Here is a 22439-nt window from a genome sequence, read left to right on the forward strand (position 1 = left end):
GATTATATTCATGTTCCACGCTTGAGATGGTGCTAGCTTGGTTCAGAGCCAAGATACTCATGGAGGCCGTCTGGCACAGTGGTTAAGGTATTGGTTCTGGAACCAGCCGGATCTTGGTAGCTTTAACTGTGTGACTCTGGACAAACCACCTCACCTATCCCAAAGGTCTGTGTCCTCCCTTGAAAGTGGGCTAGTAAAATACCAACGAAGATTGTGGTCAGAATTAAATGAGGTTGGGGCGCCTGGGGGGCTCAGTTGGTTAACCGTCTGCCTTCGGCTCAGGTCATGATCTCAGGGTCCTGGGATCAAGTCCCGCATTGGGCTCCCTGCTCAGTGAAGAGCCCGCTTCTCCCTCTCCCTCTGCACCTCCCCCTGCTTGTGCTCTCTGTCTCTGACAAATAAATAAAATCTTAAAAAAAAAAAAAAAGAATTAAATGAGGTAACATGGGTAAAGCACTTGGCACCATGCCTGGCACATAGGGAGAGCTTAACAAAGGAGAGCCTTGATTATGATTATGATTATTTTAGAAAGAGAGAGAGTGTGTGGGGAGGGGCAGAGGGAAAAGGAGAGAGAGAATCTTAAATTAAGCAGGCTCCACACCCAGTACAGAGCCTAACACGGAGCTCAATCCCACAACCCTGAGATGATGACCTGAGCTGAAACCAAGAGTCGAATGCTTAACCAACTGGCCACCCAGGAACCCCAGCCATGATTATGATTATATATAATAAGACACATCAGAGGGGTGCCTGTGTGACCCAGTCAGTTAAGCGTCTACCTTCAGCTCAGGTCATGATCTTGGGTCCTGGGATCGAGTCGTGTTGTGTTGGGCTCCCTGCTCAGCAGGGAGCCTGCTTGTCCCTATTCCTCAGCTCTTCCACCCCCCCCTTGCTGGTGCTCTCTCACTCTATCTCAAATAAATAAAATCTTTAATTAAAAAAAAGAAGGCACATCAGAGCATTACTAATTAGTTATGAAATATTACCTTCCAAGTGTGAAACACCATGTTGGGCTTATATGGGATATAATATACCTTGATATTAAGTGGTACAGAGAATCTAGTAGGGAAGCTGGAAAGCACACATCAAAAGATACTCTGATAATATTTGGGAACACACGTTAAGTGACATATATTAGGGCATGTTAAGAATTTAGAGTCAGTTTTTGGGGCGCCTGGGTGGCACAGCGGTTAAGCGTCTGCCTTCAGCTCAGGGCGTGATCCCGGCGTTATGGGATCGAGCCCCACATCAGGCTCCTCCACTATGAGCCTGCTTCTTCCTCTCCCACTCCCCCTGCTTGTGTTTCCTCTCTCGCTGGCTGTCTCTATCTCTGTCAAATAAATAAATAAAATCTTTAAAAAAAAAAAAGAATTTAGAGTCAGTTTTTAAATTAAGGATATTCAAACACATATAACTAGAAGAACTTTTGAGTCACAGAGTTCCAGAGCTAAAGAGGACCACAGATTTTGTAGGTAAGTAAAGTGAAATCCAAGAGGAATTTAATGCCTTTACTTGCAGGTCATAGAGAAGCCAGAAGCAGGCTCAGGTTTGGGTTCAAGTTTGGACCCTGCCACTAACTAGCTGTATGTGTGTGTGTGTATGCTTTAATTTTAAACATTTTAAAAAATGTATTTATTTATTTATTTCGGGGGGGGCGGAGGGAGAGCATGAGTGGGGGGAGGAGCAGAGGGAGAGGGAGAGAGAGAAAAGCAGACTCCCGGGACACAGAGCTCAATCCCAGGACCCTGAGATCATGACCTAAGCCGAAGTCAGACATTTAACCAACTGAGCCACCTAGGCGCCCCTAGCTGTGTGTTCTCGAGCAAGCCACTTACCTCTGAGCCCCGCTTGCCTCGTCTGTGATATTTTATCATTTCAGACCTCAGCTTTCTGACTCCCAACCCATCTCTCAGGATGATGACTGAGAGCCTTACAACCCTACTTTATACTAAATTATTTAATATATTGGTCCAGTTTACATGGTAACCAATGTGTACGTAAGGAAATTAACATCTCTAAAAGCAGAGTTAGGCTTTTTAGTAGCAGAGGCAGGAAAGTATATGGGAAACCCTCCATAGCTAAAGAGTACTTTAGCTTTATGTCATTCTCTTTAAAATAAGACTTCAGAAGTTGAATTCTAAAGCCATCTAATTTCCAATTTTATGAAATGTTCTGGCTGGAAGTGAAATGGAATCATTAAGGATGCTCTCAGTTACACAGATAGATCAGTGCATTTGCCTAGGCCAGGATTCTCAGGCTAATTAGAAGATTCTAGAAGTGTCATGGCCTAGAGGCGAAGTCACTTCCTAGACTGGGTACTTAAATATTTTTCCACATAAAGGCTTCAGAAATTTTCCACTCTTTGAGGGGGGCAAGCGTGACACCACTTATGTAAGAAATAATCCCTTTCTGTTTGGCCCTGTCCACAGGCTTTTCTGAGTGCTTACTGCCACCTGGTGGTGCTTAGATGAATAACCATTAATAGGAAGGGCGGGCACTCCAGTTATTCACTCCCTAGTGACTTATTTCACTGGTTGGCGTGCCAGGTCATTTATTTGCTTCTGTGTGTACGTATGTATGTATGTATGTATGTAAGTATCTGTGTATGTATTCCAATGAACATTTTATTTATTTGTTTGTTTATTTTTAAGTTTATTTAAGTAATCTCTACACCCAACGTGGGACTCAAACTCATGACCTAGAGATCAAGAGTCCAAGAGTCACGGGGCGCCTGGGTAGCGCAGTCGTTAAGCGTCTGCCTTCGGCTCAGGGCGTGATCCCGGCATTCTGGGATTGAGCCCCACATCAGGCTCCTCCGCTATGAGCCTGCTTCTTCCTCTCCCACTCCCCCTGCTTGTGTTTCCTCTCTCGCTGGCTGTCTCTCTGTCACATAAATAAATAAATCTTAAAAAAAAAAAAAAGAGTCCAAGAGTCACATACTCTTCCAACTCAGCCAGCGAGGCGCCCCTCGATGAACACTTTAGTTTAGAATAGTTTAGACTTACAGAAAAGTTACAAAGATAGTACAGAGAGCTCCTACATAGTTCCTAGTTCCCCTTATTGTTAACATCTTATATTAGCAGGGTACATTTATCACCTCCAAGAAACCAACACTGATACATTACTATTAACTAAATTCCAGACTATTTTCGGATTTTACTTTTCCACTAAACAGATAAAGTCCTTTATCTGTTTCAGAAGCCCTTCCTGGATACCACATTCCATTTAGCTACCATGATTCCTTAGTCTCCTCTGGTCTGTGACAACTTCTCAGTCTTTCCTTATTTTTCATGATCTTGACAGCTTTGAGGAGTGTTGGTCAGGTATTTTGTAGAATGTCCTTCAATTTGGGTTTATCTGGTATTTTTTTTTTAAGATTATTTATTTATTTGACAGAGAGGGTGAGAGAGCACAAGCAGGGACAGCAGCAGAGGGAGAGGGAGCCTGACACGGGGTTCGATCCCAGAACCCTGAGATCATGACCCAAGCTGAAGGCAGACGCTTAACCGACTGAGCCACCCAGGCGCCCTTATCTGGTATTTTTCTCATTAGACCGGGCTATGCATTCTCTGACATTAACCTTGATGTTAACTACCCAAGCTAGTACTTGCCAGGTTTCTCCACCGAAAAGTTACTACTTCTCCCTTTCATTACTTCATTCCTAAATTCAGCCCACACTTAAGGGGGAGAAGGGAGTAAACTCCACCTCCTGAAGGGGGAGCATCCACACAAATGATTTGAAATTCTTGCATAAGGAAAACCTGACTCTCCCCCCACATTTATTTATTCGCTCGTGTGTTTATACGGGCATGAACTCGTGGATATTTATTTTATACTTTGGGTTATAACCCAATGCTATGCTGTTTTTTTTGCTCAAATTGCAGCTTTCACCAGCGGGAGCTCTTTCAGGCTGGTTCCTGTTTTCCCTTTGACATTTCACCTCCTTTTGTTTTTTGAGCACTTCCTTTGTATATTTTTCATTTAAAAAATACTTTTAGGGGCATCTGGCTGGCTCAGTCAGCAGAGCATGCAACTCTTGATTTCGGGGTCGTGAGTTCAAGCCTCACGTTGGGCGTAGAGCTTACTTAAAAAAAAAGAAAGAAAACACTTTTAAGCAGAAGAAAACGAAATTATCTTTAAATCCCATCATCCCGACACAACTAGTTAGCATTTTCATGTCTTGTTGCTTACGTTTTTGAAACATAGCTTTTAAAGAACATATTTTTACTGCTTCACGATTTCATAAACATAACTGCTATTTTTGACAATTAGTAGTGCTTACCAGATGCGTAAGTCAGATCACCTTAAGAAAAGCTCTCTGGAGTCAGACTCAGTGCCCTTCTCCTGGCACTGAATCTTTCTGAGCCTGAAGCTTCTCATCTGTAAAACAGGGAAATGGTGGCGTGTCTTACAGGCTTCTGCCAGAATTGAGCCAGGCAGCATAGACAAGGACTCTGGAAATAGTTGGCCTGAGTATAAATCCTGACCCTGCCACGTCTTAGCTGGGAAAATCTGGGCAAGTTACTTAACTTCTCTGTGCCTCAGTTTCATCCGTAAAATGGGGGGGGAAAAAGGCCTTACTTACCTCTCAGTATTGTTTGACCAAACGTTCAGTGGTGCCCATGGCAAGTGTTCGATGTCAGTTGTTATTATGAACTCTGGATAGGCCTCCACGCAGGCATTATTACCTAAATTTAACTATAGAGGCTACATCCTCCAGCTCAGTGTTTCACACGCAGGAGAGGTGCACTGTGTATTAACACCTATGTGTGCACACCCAGTGTCTGTTTATCAGCAAAATGCAGGTAAAACGCTTCCTACTACTGAGGCAGCAAAGTACCTTACACATACCAACGAGATCAGAGTTACACCTTTGAATGTATCTATGCTGTCTAGTATTTAGCTTCTTTTTCCTCACCTTATGGAGGTATAATTGACAAGTAAAAATTACATATATTTTAGGTGTATAATGGCTTGATCCATATTTAGCTTCCCATAGTGGGAGGACTTCATAAAGAATGAAACCATGACCTCTAGTCTTAACAGAAACACTTTACTATGCCTCTGAATCTAAACCAATGATGTACGTCTTAAATTTGGTCCTTTGGGGTATTTTTATCAACGAGGAAGACTTTATCCTACTTTTCAGCAAATTTCAAACTTTCTTCATGCTGACTGTTTTTTAGGGACCAAGTCACTAACCCACGCCCACCCTCCTGGCTGCCCCTAGGTCTTATAGGTTCTCATACTCCCCACTTCCCATAATATCTAGTTGGCAGTTATGATTCAGAATCACGTACTCTACACTAATGCATACAAGACATACCTGAAATGTGGTTAACATCCGTTGTGTTTCCCTTGTGAGCCTGTTGGGTGCTCATACCCTTACGATTGCTTCTCTTTCTTGGCAATGCAAAGAATATGGGCCTTGCAGTAGGGCAGAGGGCAGAATTCTGGACCCGCCACTTAAGAGTTGTTTTGCCTTGGGCAAGGTTTTTTTGTTTGTTTGTTTGTTTGAAGATTTTATTTATTTGTTAGAGAAAGCATGTGCACAAGCAGGGGGAGCTGAAGGCAGACGGAGAAGCAGGGTCCCTGCTGAGCAAGGAGCCTGATGTGGGACTTGATCCCAGAACCCAAGGATCATGACCCGAGCCGAAGGCAGACGTTTAACCGACTAAGCCGCCCAAGTGCCCCTTGGGCAAGTATTTTTTTAACCTTTCTGTGCCCATTTCTACAAGTGAGAAACTGGGTTTTCCTATATTGCAGGATTTTTTCCCCAAGATTTTATTTATTTATTTGACACAGAGAGAGAGAGAGCACAAGCAGTGGGAGCTGCAGGCAGAGGGAGAGGGAGAAGCAGGCTCCCTGCTGAGCAAGAAGCCCCACATGGGGCTTGATCCCAGGACTCTAGGATCATGACCTGAGCTGAAGGCACGATGCTTGACCAACAGAGCTACCCAGGCACCCCTATATTGCAGGATTTTTAAGAGGATTCAATGAGAAAGTACATGGGGAAACTTTAATTTAGTCCAGTCTGTCATGGAGAAGCACACAACCTTTATTTCTCCCCTTTCCCTCTCCAAATTCAACACACTGATGCATTTGGACCTACTCTTTGCACTAATTTGTGTTCGATCTTGTTTCGTTCCCTCGTATATCAGTCAAAGGTCCCTCTGGCAATCTTACTCAGAAAACTACTCCCTAGGGGCATCTGGATGGCTCAGTCAGTTGAGCATCCGACTCTTGGTTTCGGCTCAGGTCATGATCTCGGGGGTTGTGGGATTGAGCCCTGCATCGGGCTCTGTGCTCAGAGAGGAAACTGCTTGAGATTCTCTTCTCTCCCTCTCCCCCTGCTCATGCTTGCTCTCTTTCTCTCTCTCAAATAAATAAATTAATTAAAAAAAAAAGAAAGAAAGAAAGAAAAAGAAAACTACTCTCTACCTCCTGGGCACTGAGAGGAAAATATCCAAGGGACTAAGATTGTGTAACCTCAGTGTTTTTCAGATTTACGCTTTTGGAACCCTTTGTTCAAATGAAATCTCTCTTGGAATCTTGATATAAATAAAACAGATTTTAGAAAGGTCATTGTATTAGCATTCCTTTATTTTGTAAGTTCACATAGACCATTTTATAACACCTATTAAAATGACATTCAGAACCGAAAGTTCTGATGACACATATCAGAAACCCAGGGTTAGAGGTGATAGTTGCGAACTTATCAACCTCAGCATTTGAGTCTGCCTCGTTTTGACTGCACAGAATCAGTAAAATTGTGATTCAGACAGAAAATAATTTAGTATCTTAACCACTGTTCGTATCTTCATAATAAATGTAGGGCAACACATACCTAAAAACTATCCGTGATACAGCATCACATCCGGCATGCTACCCTTGCACCTGTTACCACATAAGCTGACATCTCTCAGAGCACCACACAGATAGACACTCTGCACAATTTTGTATGATAAATTCACAGGAGTAAATCTAAATACATAAATACTAGTGCAGAACTACATCCTTCCTAGTCTAGGACACATTTGGGAGACATTAAATAGGCAGAGAGATGACAAAGGATTTGGACAGAGAACTGTACAGAAAGAGCTCCTCGGCAGCACAAGGAAGGGACTGATCAACGTCTATCAGGAGTATACTGACTGTGCTCCTACCTTCACGCTCCGCTTGCTGCCGGCTCTCCCTTCCTGGTTGCCTAAGACTCAGGAGAACCGCCCTGCTAATCCTGCCTGGAGAAGGCCCTCCTCCTGCTCAGCGGCCTCCTCAGCCTTTCTCAGCGCCAGTAGCTGCAGTAAGCCAGGGCCTGGGCGGTCCTGTGGCAGAGCAAGCTCCCTGCGAAGGGTTCTGTGGACAGCTCCAGCCAAGATCTGGTCTAGGCGGGCGTGATTCACAACATCTTTCTCAATTGCTCCTCTCTCTACCAGTTTCTGTAATAAAGGCTCCAACCTTAGCACGTAAGTGGACAATTTCTCTTCATCCTTCTGATATGTGGTCAGATACTTGATCTGCAATTCCCTAGGATTATCCATAACCCCAAATACCTGCTCAAGAGCCTGCAGGCATTCAGCGACTGTAATGAAAGGATTGTTTATCTTGAGGACATGAATAACATCAAATGCTGCGCCTCTAAGGCTCCCTAGCAATCGCCTTCTTTCTCTGCATCTGACACCTGCCACGTCTTCATCATCTGAGTAGTGTGCAACAGCTAACTTTCAAATTCTTCTTCTCCTGGTTCTGGAGGGTCACTGCCTGAGAACACGTTCAGCTTTCTGTATTTCAGGTACTGCAGGGCAGGCTGAAGAGCCTCCTCTAATGCCTGTGCCAACATAGGCGCCTGGATTTCGGGGATCATGTCCTGGCCTAGGTCAAAAGGGTCGTTTCCATATCCAAGAGCTCTGGTCAACTCCCCCAACGTTGTGCCCTCTCCCTCTAAGAATTCACTTAATCTGCTTAAAAGTTCATTATCCAGGTCTGGGGGCTTAACGATCACTCTCCAGACACCCCCTTTTCCGGGTATCTCCTTACGGGCCACAGCATGAGTAGTCTCCTCAGTCAGCCCTACTAAGGCTACATTCCTGTTCTTGTTCCGCCGGAACATCCTCCCGAGCAGTCTGTACTGGCCCAAGGGCGCCCAACCAGCCCGCAGAGCCTCCTCGATTTCTGCCACAGGGCAGGGGGGGGGGGGGATGCCGGCAACCAACAGCGCGTTCCGAGGGTTCACATCCATCCCCGTGCACCAGTCTTCTAAGAGCCTCAGCGTCATGGTGCCCCAAACAACAGATTTAAATTCTAATCTGGCCGGGGGCACTGATGCCACCGCAACGCACGGCGCTTCTCCACGGCACCCCGGGTGAGTGTCGTCAACGTCCCGACCGGAGGCTGCGAGGACAAAGCAGTAGGGTTAGCGGCAGGTGTCAGTGACCCCGGCCCCCAGAGGCCCCGCGGCCCCGCACCGGCGGGCGACCTCCCGGCCGGCCCCATTGCGACAAGCGGCCGTCTCACCCTCTCCGCGGCTCGCGCGCCCCTCGCCGCTATCCGGTTGTCCGCGCCCGCGTCCCTCGCCGGCGCAGCGGGAGGCCGGCCTCTCACGCACTCCGCGCCACCAGGGGAGGGCGACTCGCGCCGTCGCGGCGCTGAGGTCCGCGGCGAGGCACCGGGAGCCGGGCCGAGGATCGCCAAAGATGCCCGGACGGCCGCCCACGTGAAGGGACGCGCCCGGCCGCGCGCGGTCGCAGCCGCCGCCCCGGGCCCCGCCGGAGCGGTGCCGGGCACGCGCCAGGAGGCGGCCTGGCGTCACGACGGGGCGGAGCGCGCGCGCTTCCGGCCCGAGCCGGAAGTCCCGACTGTGGCAGCATCCGGGACGGCGGGCGGGCGGGCCAAACGGGACAGGAAGGTGAGATCGGGGAGCTGCCCGTCTCTGCAAGCTCGGCCGGTGGCCGCTGCCCGGCACTGGGCTCCCGGCGCTGCGAGGCGGAGAGGCCTGGGCCCGGAGCCGCCCGCGCAGCCCTGGTCGCGGCCGCCGGCGCTGCACCCCGGCGGGGGGCGGGGCCGGCTGCTGGGGAGGCCCGGGGGCTGGGGAGCCTCCCGGCCCGGCCGGGTGACACCGGCTGGGGCTCCGGCCGCAGCGACAGGGGCCGGGCCGCCGCGTGACTGGCCGCAGTCACGCTGTGCTTAATCACAATTAGCTTGTGCTCCAGGCTGGCCGCGCTCCCATTTCTCCCAGCCGGTGACCCCGGGGATTTCTCTTATGGTGGCTTTCTCTGAAATGCCAAAACCACCCGAGTATTCAGAACTGAGTGACTCTTTAACGCTTGCCGTGGGAACAGGAAGATTTTCGGGACCATTGTAAGTGTTTAAGAGTTACTGTCTTAACGTGGGGGCTCTGACATTGGTTTGACTTGTAGAATCGAGTGTTCACGTCCAAAATAGTACGGTTAAGTCAAAAACTATTTGAACTAGAAAGGTGAAGTGTTCCTTAGGAAACCAGTTTAATTCCAGTTTCTCAAGGGAAGGTGTGCTGGACCTATTTAAGCCGAATATATAGTGATTTATTTATTCTGTGGGATTCACATAAAAAGCACTGTCAATATATTCTGAAACTTTACTTTCTCATAACTATTACATAAAACAAGCTGTGAGTTGTTTACATTTCTTAGTAAATGTAAATTTAATTATTTCAAACCTTAAATGCATTAATGGGGAATCGTTGCCGTGACAGCATTACTAGACCCTAACTTTTTTTTTTTTTTTTTTTTTTTTTTAATTTGAAGGCACAGAGCATGGAGAATGATGAACTTCCGTCAGAGGATGGGATGGATTGGAGTGGGATTGTATCTGTTAGCAAGTGCAGGAGCATTTTACTATGTTTTTGAAATCAATGAGACTTACAACAGGCTGGCCTTGGAACACATTCAGCAGCACCCGGAAGAGCCCCTTGAAGGAACCACATGGACACACTCCTTGAAAGCTCGGTTACTCTCCCTGCCTTTTTGGTTTTGGACAATTATTTTTCTGATACCTTATTTACAGATGTTTTTGTTCCTTTATTCTTGTACAAGAGCTGACCCCAAAACAGTGGGCTACTGTATTATCCCCATATGCTTGGCAGTTATTTGCAATCGCCACCAGGCATTTGTCAAGGCTTCTAATCAGATCAGCAGACTACAACTGATTGACACGTAAAGTCAGTCACCATTTTTTCCTTACAATTACAAAACTGCCAGTACTATACGGAGCCTGATCACAAGACTGCAGTTTCTTCACAGATCTCAGGAAGTTGTGGTGGGGCAGAGGCTTTCTAAAAAGTGTGACTAGGGGGCTGTCTTTATCTGAATAATAATGAATTTTTAAGTGAAGCCTGAGATACAGTACTACAAAATCATGTTGATAACTTCAGATTTTGGAAGTAAAATCATGTCTTGTTATTTGCATTCTTTAGAAACTTGAATAAGTACCTGAACTCCTATTTTTATTCTACTGTGCAGCATAGTGATGATTCAGAAATTTTTCCTTTGGGGAAAAAATGAATATGAACATTTCCATTGTGCTTAATGTAAAAAGGTCCAAACATGGTCATAAAATTTAAATTTTATACAATTACTTGGCTTGCTTTAAAATTCTTCGCACTAAAGCACCGGTTCAACCTGTTGTAATTAAGCCAACTATTTATGCCTGCTTGCTATCAGTTTGTGAGAAATTGGTATAAAATTACTGAGGTGATGGCTGTCTTGATAAGCAAAGTTTGTGCTTCCTTTTGGTAATGCTACTGGCATTATCAGCGTTATTAAAGCTACTAGTTTTTTTTTAAAAAATTACTTGGGAAGAAACTAAATGTTTGATAGTTGAGAAATCTTACACATAGAAGATGGAAACGAGGCGTTCAGTGAAAATATTTAGTCTGGTCCTTGTCAGATGTGTGACCCCCTCTAAAATACTACCAAGTCGTCATCCTTCTGATTTTCTTTTCTGGCCTAAGGTCCAGACTTCAGGCAACAGGTGAATTGCATGAAGATGTGATCTTTGTACTCCCCCCTTTGCATCTGTACTTACTACCTCATGTCTGGTACCGATACAAATAACTAAAACATGGAAATATCAGATTTTAGGACTTTTTTCCTTTTTTTTCTGGGTGGGATCAAGATGTATTTTTATACAGTTGTGTCATTAATACCAAGGAAATGTTTTACACTGACAGATTTTAATAATAATCATAACCTTTTCGGGTGCTTATTCTATTGCACCCTGTTCTAAAAGGTTTACATGAACAATCTCATTTAATCCTCTCAACAACCCTAAGAAAACAATTATCCAGATTTTACTGATAAAGACACTGAGGTAGAGACGTTAAGTAACTTGCCTGGTAAGGTCACACACCTGGTAAGCAGCAGAGGGAGAGGTATGACCAGGCGTCTGATGCTTTGTTCCTAACCACTGACCTATAGTCCTGCTCACAAATGACGTGTTTGACGGTGTTGTCCGCCCAGCCATGCCAAAGAGTGGGACTGGCATGATTGAAAGGTTTTTCTCAATTCATATGAGCTACTGAAAACCTAAAAGTGTTCTAACAACCTCAGCGTTCAGTGTTTGACTAGAATGGAAGGCTGAACGTTCCACAGCAAGCTTTACTTGAAAGATAGAGCAAGTACCTTTGCAACTCAAAAGCAGCCTGAGAGTCCTTCTCCAGTTAATCAATCTCACCTTCCCTTTACTTCTTCCAGAGGTCTAGTGACTGAAATGATACAGCTTTCGCTACAATACACCGAGTCTCCAAAGTAGGCAGCAGTTTGAAATACCCATTTCTGTGAAGGTCTGATAACCAAATCACTTGGTGTCTTTTGAGTACTTAACTAGTAGTGTGCACACTGCGGGCACTGTTTTCTGAGTGATTTCCGTGTTTCTTCACAACAGGCCTATGAGGCAGGTATGTGCTGGTACTAGTGCCATTTTACAGGAGAGGAAGCACAGGAATTAATAACTTGCCCGTGCTCACAAAGCAAGGACATGGAAAAGTCAGGATTTGAACTCAGGATGTCTGGCTTCAGATCTCCAGCCCTATCACCTCATTGTACTGCTTTTCAGAAGAAAAGAGGATAATTTGAGAAAAATCATTGAGCAGTTTCTTATTTGATTGGATTAGTCTTAAGGCAGTGGTAGTTGAAAATGATTTAAGAAAATTATTTCAATTTTTTTCATTTTATAAATGCTCGATATAATGCAAGGTTTGGGAGTTTATCACTTGTCTTATAAAGTCATTCCTTTCTATTGAAGTAGACTTTACCTTTTATACTTCAAATTCTAGTATTTGGGGATTTGGTAAGTAAGTGTTCGGTCCTTCTCTTTCAAAACCAGATTGGCTTGGTAGTAGAAATATTAGAGTGGGAGTAATGTAGTACTTCCAAATGTAATTACTAAATTTTAGATTGCAGGGTTACTATTTTTTTTTTTTTTAAAGATTTTATTTATTTATTTGACAGAGATAGAGACAGCCAGCGAGAGAGGGAACACAAGCAGGGGGAGTGGGAGAGGAAGAAGCAGGCTCATAGCGGAAGAGCCTGATGTGGGACTCGATCCCAGATCGCCGGGATCACGCCCTGAGCGGAAGGCAGATGCTTAACCGCTGTGCCACCCAGGCGCCCCCAGGGTTACTATTTTTGATTATTTAGGAATTAATTACCCAAGTTGTGAATTATTCCTATTTTGTTTATGGCTATTTAATAGTTCAAAGCACTCTTTGTAGAGCAGAGGGAAAGGTGAAATTAATCTAGCTCTGTTAGATTGAGGGGGAGGTTAAACTGATGGAGAGGAAACCCGTGTATTATATCAAGTTAGTTACTTCACATTCACATCACTGTATAATAAGCAGTGAGTACAGGATTAGATAAATGGCACATATAGGAAGTGTTTCAGGGATTTTAGGGAAAAGACAAGCATCCTAATATTTTCATAACTAGTCAATAATATCTGCTTCCAGAAATGAGAAAAAGAGTTAATATCCCCTGGTTTCTTTTTAAAAAATTTTTCCCACAGTTGCCTAATAATTCACCTTATTTGCAGCCAAATCTGAAATGAAGTAAAACTTGTGTTTTTCATGGAAATATGCCAGATATTTTATTTTTTTGAAAGTGCCAGGAGACTAGATAAATTGGAGAAACATCTAATTCATGGAGCTTTAGTCACCATGTAACTTTTCTAGTTTTAAAAATGCTACCAGTTTTATTTTTATTTTTTAAAAGGGGGGGCAGGGGAGAGGGAGAGAGAGAATCTCAAGTGGACTTCACACTCAGCCCGACATGGGGCCCAATCTCACAACCCTGAGATCATGACCTGAGCTGAAATCAAGAGTCAGACGCCTAACTGAGCCACCCACACGCCCCTAGATGCCACCAGTTTTAAAGTAGAATATGTGATTTCCTAAGTTTAGAATTTGATTATATTTCAAAGCTTTTATAATTAATAAAAAAAGCTTTTCTCTCAGGAGGTCAGTCATCAGATAAAACACTTCTATGGCAGTAACTGCACCCAAAAATAATCAAACTGGTATGTCTGTTCACCATGGGTTACTGTTACAGTTTTTATTAAGATTATCTAGTGCTGATTTCCTTCTTGATGAACAATCTCAATCTCCAAAACACTGTTCGAAAGCTTTACCACAATACTGCATGACTCATTTTTGCATCAAGTGTGTGCTATCACTTTATAAATTCTCTAACATGTTTATAAAGTTCCAGAGAACTCTGGACCATGATTGGGAATCCTGCATTAGTATTTTTGTTTTGGTCCAAGACAGTGAACAGGTCTTGAATTAGAGCTGCATATTAGAATCATCCAAAGAAATAAAAAAATACCAAAGCAAAACTCCTCACATGAGCAATGCCAAGGACCCTTCCCAGTCTTATCAATCTCTGCGAGAGGAGAAAAGGCAATTGCTTTTAGAGCTCTTCACATGATTGCATTGGAATCATTGGTCGAGAATCACTGGACCATAGGTTTTTATGCACCATAAAGGCTCAACTGTCATCTTAGTCATGTCTGTCTTTGGAACAGCTTCAACAAATTATCTTGCAGCAAGTTCACCCCAGCTATTTGAATTGCAAATCTTGAAAGAGGTGTCTATATTTTCTTAATTTTTTTTCAAGGCTTAAATAGACTTTCTTGTTACAAGTGGTGGCTGCACAGAGCAGGGCCTTATACACTGATACATGGTGTCACAGGATGTCACCATGGAGAAATCAAGAAGTCATGATTGTAGAAGAGGTCACTGTAACTGCAGTCCATGATCCAACGGAAGCCAGCTAGGAATCCAGCAGACATGATCAGGACAGACAGCATGGTCGGGTCACAAGGTACAGGAGAGGACAGTCCCCTTCACTCCTGCTTCCTGTAGCTCTCCAAATGTGGCAAGACCCAGCCCCATGGCAGGAGAAAACAAAGCAGGAGGTGAGTCCAGTGGTGATATCCATGGTCCTGAGCTGTTCCCATGGCAGCTTGGGATGATCTGGGCAAGCAGCACCGGGAGCTGCGCGCTGGACCGATCAGGCCCTTCACTACAGGGGCAGTGTCAGCATCGACGTGACCATACAGAGTAGACTGTAGGCAGCTGCCTGCTGGAGCCCAAGGTCTGGAACAAGGTATATTTTCTGGTTCCAGTTCCTCTCTTCTAGATTATCCTGAACACACTTCAGGGTTTTGCCTCCCACTCTACCAAAACTACTCTCTTGTCAAGAAGTCACTTAGACATAACTAAACCCAATAGTTAAGTCTCAGCCCTTAAATTACTCGTTGCAGTTTCTGACACACTCCTTATCATTGTGATACTTTCTTCAGTTGGTTTCTGGATCAGTACTGCCCAGATCTTTAGTGATGATGGAAAGGTTTTATATCTATCCGTACTGTCCAAATCAGTAGCCACTAGCCACATGAAATGAGCCCTTGAGATGTGGCTAGTGTGACTGAGGAACTGAATTTTAAATTTTAATTAGTTCAAATAGCCATATGTAGCTCGCAGCTACCAGATTTTACCCCTGTTCTAGACACTTCCCTGGTTTGCCTTCTTCCTCACCAACTTCTCCTGTGTCCTTTGCTGGTTCCTCCCTGGGGCTCTGCCCAGTTTCTGAATGTTGACATCCCCCAGTTCTCATTTTTATACTTACTCCCCTTGGTCATCCTATCCTGGTTCATGGCTTAAAGTGCCCAAATTTATATTACTACCTTGCCTATCTCCTAAGCTCCAGACTTGGATATTCAACTGCCTATTTGGTATTTACTAAGATGTCTTACCAGGCATCTGAGATTTAACCTGTCCAAAACCAAGCTCCTCATCTCTCTACCCACTAAAATCTGCTCGAGGCCCCTGTAAATCTATCAAACAAGTGGCAAGAGATTCTTTTAAAATGTTACTTCTCTCAAAAACCCTCCTATAGCTTCCTTACTGAGAATAACACTCAAAGTTCTTAACATGGCTTACGAAGTCCTAAGTAAGTGGCCCTTGACTATTTTCTTCATTTTCTACTATTCTCTCCACCCCTCATTCCACGCTAGCCACACTATCTTCCTGCTGATTCTAGAATATGCCAGAAAAACCTGTTTCGGGGCTTATGCACTCAGTGTACCTTCTGTCTGGATGCTCAACCCTGGCCTGCTCTATCACCGTCTTCAGACCTTTGCTCAATTGTCAGCTTTGTGAGGCTGCCTCTGACCAGCCTATTTAAAATGAAGCATCCTCCTTCCCTGTTTTCCTCCACAGCACTTACCATCACATGACACATTACACATTTTGTCAGAATCTAAACTCCATGAGGGCAGGGATTTTGTCTGTTCACTGTTGTATACCCTGTGCCTAGAACAGTGCCTGGCACACAGTAGGTGCTCATAATCACTTATTGCATGGGTGATTTTTATTGCCACTGAATACCTCTTTCATTAGACTGCAGAACAATCTGGTTTGCTCTCCAGAGAAAATAAAGGTTAAAGTTAACATTTTCTACTAAGTGCAAAGTCTAATCTGTCACATGTTCGAGGTAAGTTGAGTGGTTAAGCTTTCTCGAGTTTCAGCACATAGTGATATAGTCTTTCTGAGGCCAAAATTTAAAATGAGTCCATTTATTTTTGCCAACGGTTGTGATGTTGGTTGTCTTGGGATCTTCCTTATTCATGCAGGAAAAAAAAAAAAACAACCACCCATAAACCACACTCACAAACAAGGTTTTAAGGGGTGATTAGAGCCTTAAGCAATTCTCAAGTTACAATCATGAAGATAAGTTTCCTAAGCCACCTAACATATGCATCAAGTGTCACGGCAGCCTCTTACAGCTACAGCACACAACAGCAGTGTTCGGGAGTTGAAGGCAATACCTTGGCCCTGTAAATCGCTCATTTAAGGTGGTAATGTGTTTTTAGAATTTAGTTCTATCTCCAGCAGAATTTTTGGCACTGGAGTAAATTTCTGTTTTTCTTTTTGCATTGGAGGAAATTTCTATTTAAAACCGTACCCCAATGGCCTTGTTGCTGCCCCAATGTGAGCTGCTACTTTTTAAAAGATTTAAATAGAAGCTTACATTCTAGCATTCACTGTTCCCTGGGCCATGTCTTTAAATAGAGCAGTTCTGATCTCAAAGGTCACCTGAGAACTGGAATAGTTACGGCCACACTGAAATTCATTTCATACTTCGAGAATAATGTACTGGCTAGAGGGCATCTTTTTCAAGGTTAAAACTAGGCACATCAGTTTTAGAAACACCTCCTCCCCTTTTTTTTTTTTAACAGCATCCTACCTCACGTTAGCTCTGCTCACTTTTCCGACAAAGTAGTAAAGTGGGAAATGTGGATTTTTTTAAAAGTATTTATTTATTTATTTAGAGAGCAAGCGAGCATGAGTGCACGAGTGGGGGGAGGGGCCGAGGGAGAGGGAGTGTCTCAAGCAGACTGCACTGAGTGTGAAGCCCTGGGCAGGGCTCATCCCATGACCTGATCCGAAATCATTGAGTCAGCTGTTCAACTGACTGAGCCACCCAAGCGCCCTGATTTATTGTTGTTTTTTGTTTTTGTTTTTTAGAGAGGGAGAGGAAGAGAGAATCTCAAATAGGCTCCATGCCCAGCCCAGAGCCCGACTTGGGGCTCAATCTCATGACCCTGAGATCATGACCTGAGCCAGAATCAAGAGTCAGATACTTAACTGACTGAGACACGCGGGCGCCCTTTGTTTTGGTTTTTAAGTCTAGATTAGTTAATTTTTGCCCTGAATTACTTACATGACAAATGTTTTAAACTGTTAATATGGCTGGTCTGCCCTTATTAAATTAAAGCATAACTTTTTAAAAATTAAAAACTGAGGCGCCTGCCTGGCTCAGGCAGTACAGCATATGACTCCTGATCTTCGGGTCATGAGTTTAAGCCCCATGTTGGCTATAGAGCTTACTTAAAAAAAAAAAAAAAAAAGACAGTTTCAATAACTTTTGAGGGATAGTAACTTTTACTGCATTTGTGTAGAAAAATACTAAATATGTTTTTTAAAAATGCAAAGAGAACAAGAGTGTACAATGAAAAATCTCTTATTCCCAGCCCAACTCCCTCTGCTCAGCAGCATTCTGGCTATCCTTTTAGATACCACATGTGTATCTAGCCAATATTCTCCAACAGCAGCATTCTACACACTGTTCTGTATCTTGTTTTCATTTAACATTATATCCTAGAGATTGGTCTTTTTTTTTTTTAAAGATTTTATTTATTTATTTGACAGAGAGAGAGAGAGAGAGAGAGAGAGACAGCGAGAGAGGGAACACAAGCACGGGGAGTGGGAGAGGAAGAAGCAGGCTCCCAGAGGAGGAGCCTGATATGGGGCTGGATCCCAGAATGCTGGGATCACGCCCTGAGCCGATGGCAGACGCTTAACGACTGAGCCACCCAGGCGCCCCCTAGAGATTGGTCTTTAACACACAGAGCTGCATTTTGGTCTTTTTAAATGGCTGTGCAAAATAATTGTATTAATATTGTATCTTTATTTAATGAACTAGGGTCTTGAGAACGGACATTTAGGTTCTATTTTTATTTAAATAACTAGGCTCTGCAAATGGACATTTAGGTTCTTTACAGTCTTATTACTAAGAATAATGCTACAATGAATGTGTTGTAAACAGATCTGTGCACAAGTGTGCTGTTATCACCGGATAAATTTCCATAAATGAAATTGCTTGGTCAAAGAACAGTACATCTAACATTTTTTTTTTTAAAGATTTTATTTATTTATGTGACAGAGAGACAGCCAGCGAGAGAGGGAACACAGCAGGGGGAGTGGGAGAGGAAGAAGCAGACTCATAGCGGAAGAGCCTGATGTGGGACTCGATCCCGGATCACCAGGATCACGCCCTGAGCCGAAGGCAGACGCTTTAACGACTGCGCTACCCAGGCGCCCCAGTACATCTAACATTTTGACTGAAGTGTCAGCTTGGCTTTCAGAGGGCTTATACCAAATCACACACTCACCATCAGTACTGTATACCCCTCACATCCTTTCCAGTTCAATATTGCATCAAAACTTTTGATCTTTCAGTCTGAAAAGTAAAAAATGGTATCACACTGTGGCTTTAATTTTCATTTCTTTGAAGTAGCACATTTTTTTTCATTTAAAAGCCATGTGTATTTCTTTTCTTGTGATCTTGCTATTCCCTTCCTTTGCCCATGTCTACGGTCTCTCTGAACAGTACACATGAAATCTATAAAAGGCAATAGTTCTTAGTCATTTGTGCTGAAAATACAAAATACCTTTTCCCTCTTTTTTTTAATTAAAGATTTTATTTATTTATTTGACAGAGAGAGAGCACAAGTAGGCAGAGTGGCAGGCAGAGAGAGAGGGAGAAGCAGGCTCTCCAGCGAGCAGGAAGCCCAACGCGGAACTCGATTCCGGGACCCCAAGACCACAACCCAGCTGAAAGCAGATGCCCAACCGACTGAGCCACCCAGGCACCCCCGTCTTTGTCTTTTAACCTTATTCATAGAATGTTCCAAATGTTTTATTATGACATAATCACATTTACTAATCTCTTCTATTATGGTTTCTGGATTTAAAAAAAAATCTTGCTTAGGAAAACTTCCTCACTCTGAAACTATAAAAACTACTACATTTTCTTTTAATACTTCTGTGGTTTTGTTTTTTACATTAAAAATCTTGATTCTAGGGGCTGCTGGGTGGCTCGGTCTGTTAAGCATCTGCCTTCAGCTCAGGTCATGACCCCAGGGTCCTGGGATCGAGCCCCGCATCAGGTTCCCCCCTCAGTAGGGAGTCTGCTTCTTCCTCTGCCCCTCCCCCTTCTGCTCTCTTTTAAATAAATACATAAATAAAATCTTTTTAAAAAATCTTGATTCTACCTGAAATGTATTATGTTCTAAATAGTGAGAGATTTAAACTCTCACAAAAACTAGCCAATTTGCTTCTCATTTGTTAAAACTGAAACTGTTATTTTACAAATATTCTCCAGTTTCAATGAGGATTTTTTTTTTAAAGCAGGCTCCACACACAGCAGAGAGCCCAGTGCCAGGCTTGAACTCATGACCCTCAGATCAAGACCTGAGCTGAGCTCGAGTCAGATGCTTAGCTAACTGAGCCATCCAAGTGTCTCTTGATGAGGATTTTACATGAAATAGCCAGGAAATAATTATCACAAAATGACTGTGATCAGTTTCCTCAAACATGTAAATTTTACTTGTAACTGTCTCCTGCTACATTTATGGCAATACAGTTTTGAATTTTGCAATGCTCAACTACCCCACAATAAGTTCAAACAGGAATTTCTTGCAAACGTTTTATCACAACATAGGGATTGACAATTGAGTTAAAAAGCCTAGGTTTTCAGGATGTCTTATATATGAATACTATTGCATATATGTAAGAAAAGCTACTCTACATTTGTTCAGATTGAACAATTCCACTGAGAAACAGACATATCTTTAATAGGCTAAATAGGAACTAGTACTAAAAGTACTAATACAATAAATTGAGGGCCACAAATATCTCCAACTGATTTTCTCATTTGGAAGGAAGCCTAAACTTTATTTCCTTTGAAAGTACAGCCTTCTCAACACACACACACACACACACACACACTTTACTATCAATTGGATTTTTTAAAAAAATCTTTAAAAATTCTGAGTAGCTGAAGGAATAATTCTAACAAAGTACATTTCATATGGGGGGGGAACTATAGGGGGCTAGATGCCACAGAAACACACAGCTTGAGGCCCTTATATTGTCTAGGAAGCCAGGAAAGTCTGGAGGAAATGTTTAAGTTGAAACCTAAAGGATGGGAAGAACTAGACAGGCAAATGGGGTCACTTGGCTGAGGATCTGAAAGGCAACTAGTTGCAGAAGCATAAATCCTCTAAGTATGAACACTACTCCTAAATGGGACAAAACTGATCTCTTCCTATATTATTTTCCCATTTCTTCCCATATTCAAAGTAAATTTTCTTCCCAAGTGATTTTTTAATTTTTTTTATTTATTTTGGGGAGGGGGGTAGAGAGAGGACGGGCAGGGGGAGGGGCAGAGGAAGAGGGAGCGAGAGAATCCTAAGCAGGCTCCATGCCCAGCGCAGAGACCTATGTGGGGTCAGTCTCACAACCCTGACAGCATGACCTGACCTGAAATCAAGAGTTGGAGGCTTAACCCACTGAGCCACCCAGTACCCCTTCCCAAGTGATTTTTTTTTTTTTTAAAGATTTTATTTATTTATTCGACAGAGATAGAGACAGCCAGCGAGAGAGGGAACACAAGCAGGGGGAGTGGGAGAGGAAGAAGCAGGCTCATAGGGGAGGAGCCTGATGTGGGGCTCGATCCCATAACGCCGGGATCACGCCCTGAGCTGAAGGCAGACGCTTAACCGCTGTGCCACCCAGGCGCCCCCAAGTGATTTTTTTTTTTAAAGTAAGCTCTATGCCTAACATGGGGCTTGAACTCATGACTCGAGATCAAGAGTTGCATGCTCTACCAACCGAGCCAGCCAGGCACTCTTCTTCCCAAGTGATTTTTAAAAAAATCTTCAAACTTTCTAACTTACAAACAACAGCAATCTATCTTAATAGGTTCCACGGAACTCTATTAAAGAAATATTTCTTCAGGTGCCTGGTGGCTCAGTGAGTTGAGCATTTGCCTTCGGCTCAGGTCATGATCCCAGGGTCCTGGGATTGAGCCCCACGTCTGGCTCTCTGCTTGGCGGGTAGTCTGCTTTTTCCTCTCCCTCTGCCTCTGCTCCACCTGCTTGTGCTCTCTTTCTCTGTCAAATAAATAAATAAATAAAATCTTTTAAAAAAACAACAACACGTATTTCTTGAGGCATCTGGGTGGCTCAGTTGGTTAAGTGACCAACTCTTGGTTTGGGCTCAGGTCCTGATCTCAGGGTCCTGGGATTGGGCCCGGAGTCGCGCCCCCCCCACCCCCACTGCTTGGCACAGAGTCTGCTTCAGATTCTATCTCCCTCTCCCCCGCCCACTCGTGTGCTCTCTCTCTCTCTAGAATAAATAAATCTTTAAAAAAATATGAATTATTTCTTAACATAACACAAAGCACTTTTAGAAAAACCATTATGTTGCATATGTCCATATATTTCACATTTTACACTCCATGTCTCACATATTAAAAGATTATTTATCTAAGTCTGGTGTCAAGCTTATTTTCAGCTAGTATTGTGAGGCTGATTTTCCTGTACAAAAGTAAATTCAAAAGAAATTCAGAGATTAACTGTCCTGCTTGCCTGTGGCTTATGTCTGTACCCTTAGAAGGCAGCAGACTGGAAAACTAGGCATTTCTTCTATACTGGTCTTCACAGTGATCTTTCATGTTACACATGTAGCTCACTTAAGGAGAAGACAGTATTAGAATCAGTATTAAAATTAAGGAAAAGATCAATCAAACCTATAACCCAGACCTTAAAACACTGGACCGCAAGTGCAAATATCTTGCAATTTCTTCTTTATAAATATATTTACTAAACAAAGAAGGAAACAAAATATTCAGGAGCAAAGTTCAGCTATTACTTTAAAAATATGAACTATTTTAGGGGCACCTGGATGACTTAGAAGATCATGTGACTATTGATCTCAGGGTCATGAGTCTGAGCCCCACGCTGTGTGTGGTGGTTACTAAAAAAAATAATAAACTTTATTTTTTTTAAAGATTTTATTTATTTGACAGAGAGAAAGAGGGAGAGCACAAGCAGGGAGAGTGGCAGGCAGAGGGAGAGGGAGAAGCAGGCTCCCCACTGAGCAGGGAGCCCTATGTGGGGTTCGATCCCAGGACCCTGGGATCTTGACCTGAGCCAAAGGCAGACACTTAACTGACTGAGCCACCCAGGCACCCCAAAATAATAAATTTTTAAAAAGAAAAAATTAAAAAAATATATGAACTATTTTAACTATGCTGTTAAGTGTTTTTAAAGGATTG

At 43.4% G+C, this 22439-nt stretch overlaps 2 protein-coding genes across 3 annotated transcripts; one reads left to right on the forward strand and one right to left on the reverse strand.

Annotated features, from left to right (window-relative positions):
* Positions 1-6585: 6585 nt before the first annotated feature.
* On the reverse strand, positions 6586-9226 carry MOAP1 (modulator of apoptosis 1). The gene is made up of 3 exons (XM_087855933.1): positions 9205-9226; positions 8515-9162; positions 6586-8391 (listed from the first exon to the last, which is right to left on the reverse strand). Exons 1-3 carry the CDS (start codon positions 9224-9226, stop codon positions 7718-7720), a joined length of 1344 nt encoding a protein of 447 aa, XP_087712059.1. The 3' UTR covers positions 6586-7717.
* On the forward strand, positions 8778-10608 carry LYSET (lysosomal enzyme trafficking factor). Of its 2 annotated transcripts, none has more exons than XM_045807574.2 (2): positions 8778-8905; positions 9783-10608. In XM_045807574.2, exon 2 carries the CDS (start codon positions 9799-9801, stop codon positions 10192-10194), a length of 396 nt encoding a protein of 131 aa, XP_045663530.1. In that variant the 5' UTR covers positions 8778-8905; positions 9783-9798; the 3' UTR covers positions 10195-10608. The 2 variants fall into 2 exon arrangements, with proteins under 2 accessions (XP_045663530.1, XP_045663528.1); XM_045807572.2 differs by lacking the exon at positions 8778-8905 and adding an exon at positions 9134-9357.
* The last annotated feature ends 11831 nt before the right edge of the window (positions 10609-22439 follow it).

This window comes from Ursus americanus, chromosome 26 (assembly GCF_024610735.1).
Source record: "Ursus americanus isolate L20-20 chromosome 26, mUrsAme1.1.p, whole genome shotgun sequence".
Taxonomy (NCBI): Eukaryota; Metazoa; Chordata; class Mammalia; order Carnivora; family Ursidae; genus Ursus; species Ursus americanus.

Coding starts and splice junctions, on each gene's coding strand:
- MOAP1 (XM_087855933.1), bottom strand. CDS start 9,226: ATGGGAGCGCGGCCAGCCTGGA. Junction 9,163..9,204: donor GGGAGCGCGGCCAGCCTGGA/GCACAAGCTAAT, acceptor GACTGCGGCCAG/TCACGCGGCGGCCCGGCCCC. Junction 8,392..8,514: donor GCGCGCGAGCCGCGGAGAGG/GTGAGACGGCCG, acceptor TTGTCCTCGCAG/CCTCCGGTCGGGACGTTGAC.
- LYSET (XM_045807572.2), top strand. CDS start 9,260: ATGGTGGCTTTCTCTGAAATGCCAAAACCACCCGAGTATTCAGAACTG. Junction 9,358..9,782: donor GGAAGATTTTCGGGACCATT/GTAAGTGTTTAA, acceptor TTTAATTTGAAG/GCACAGAGCATGGAGAATGA.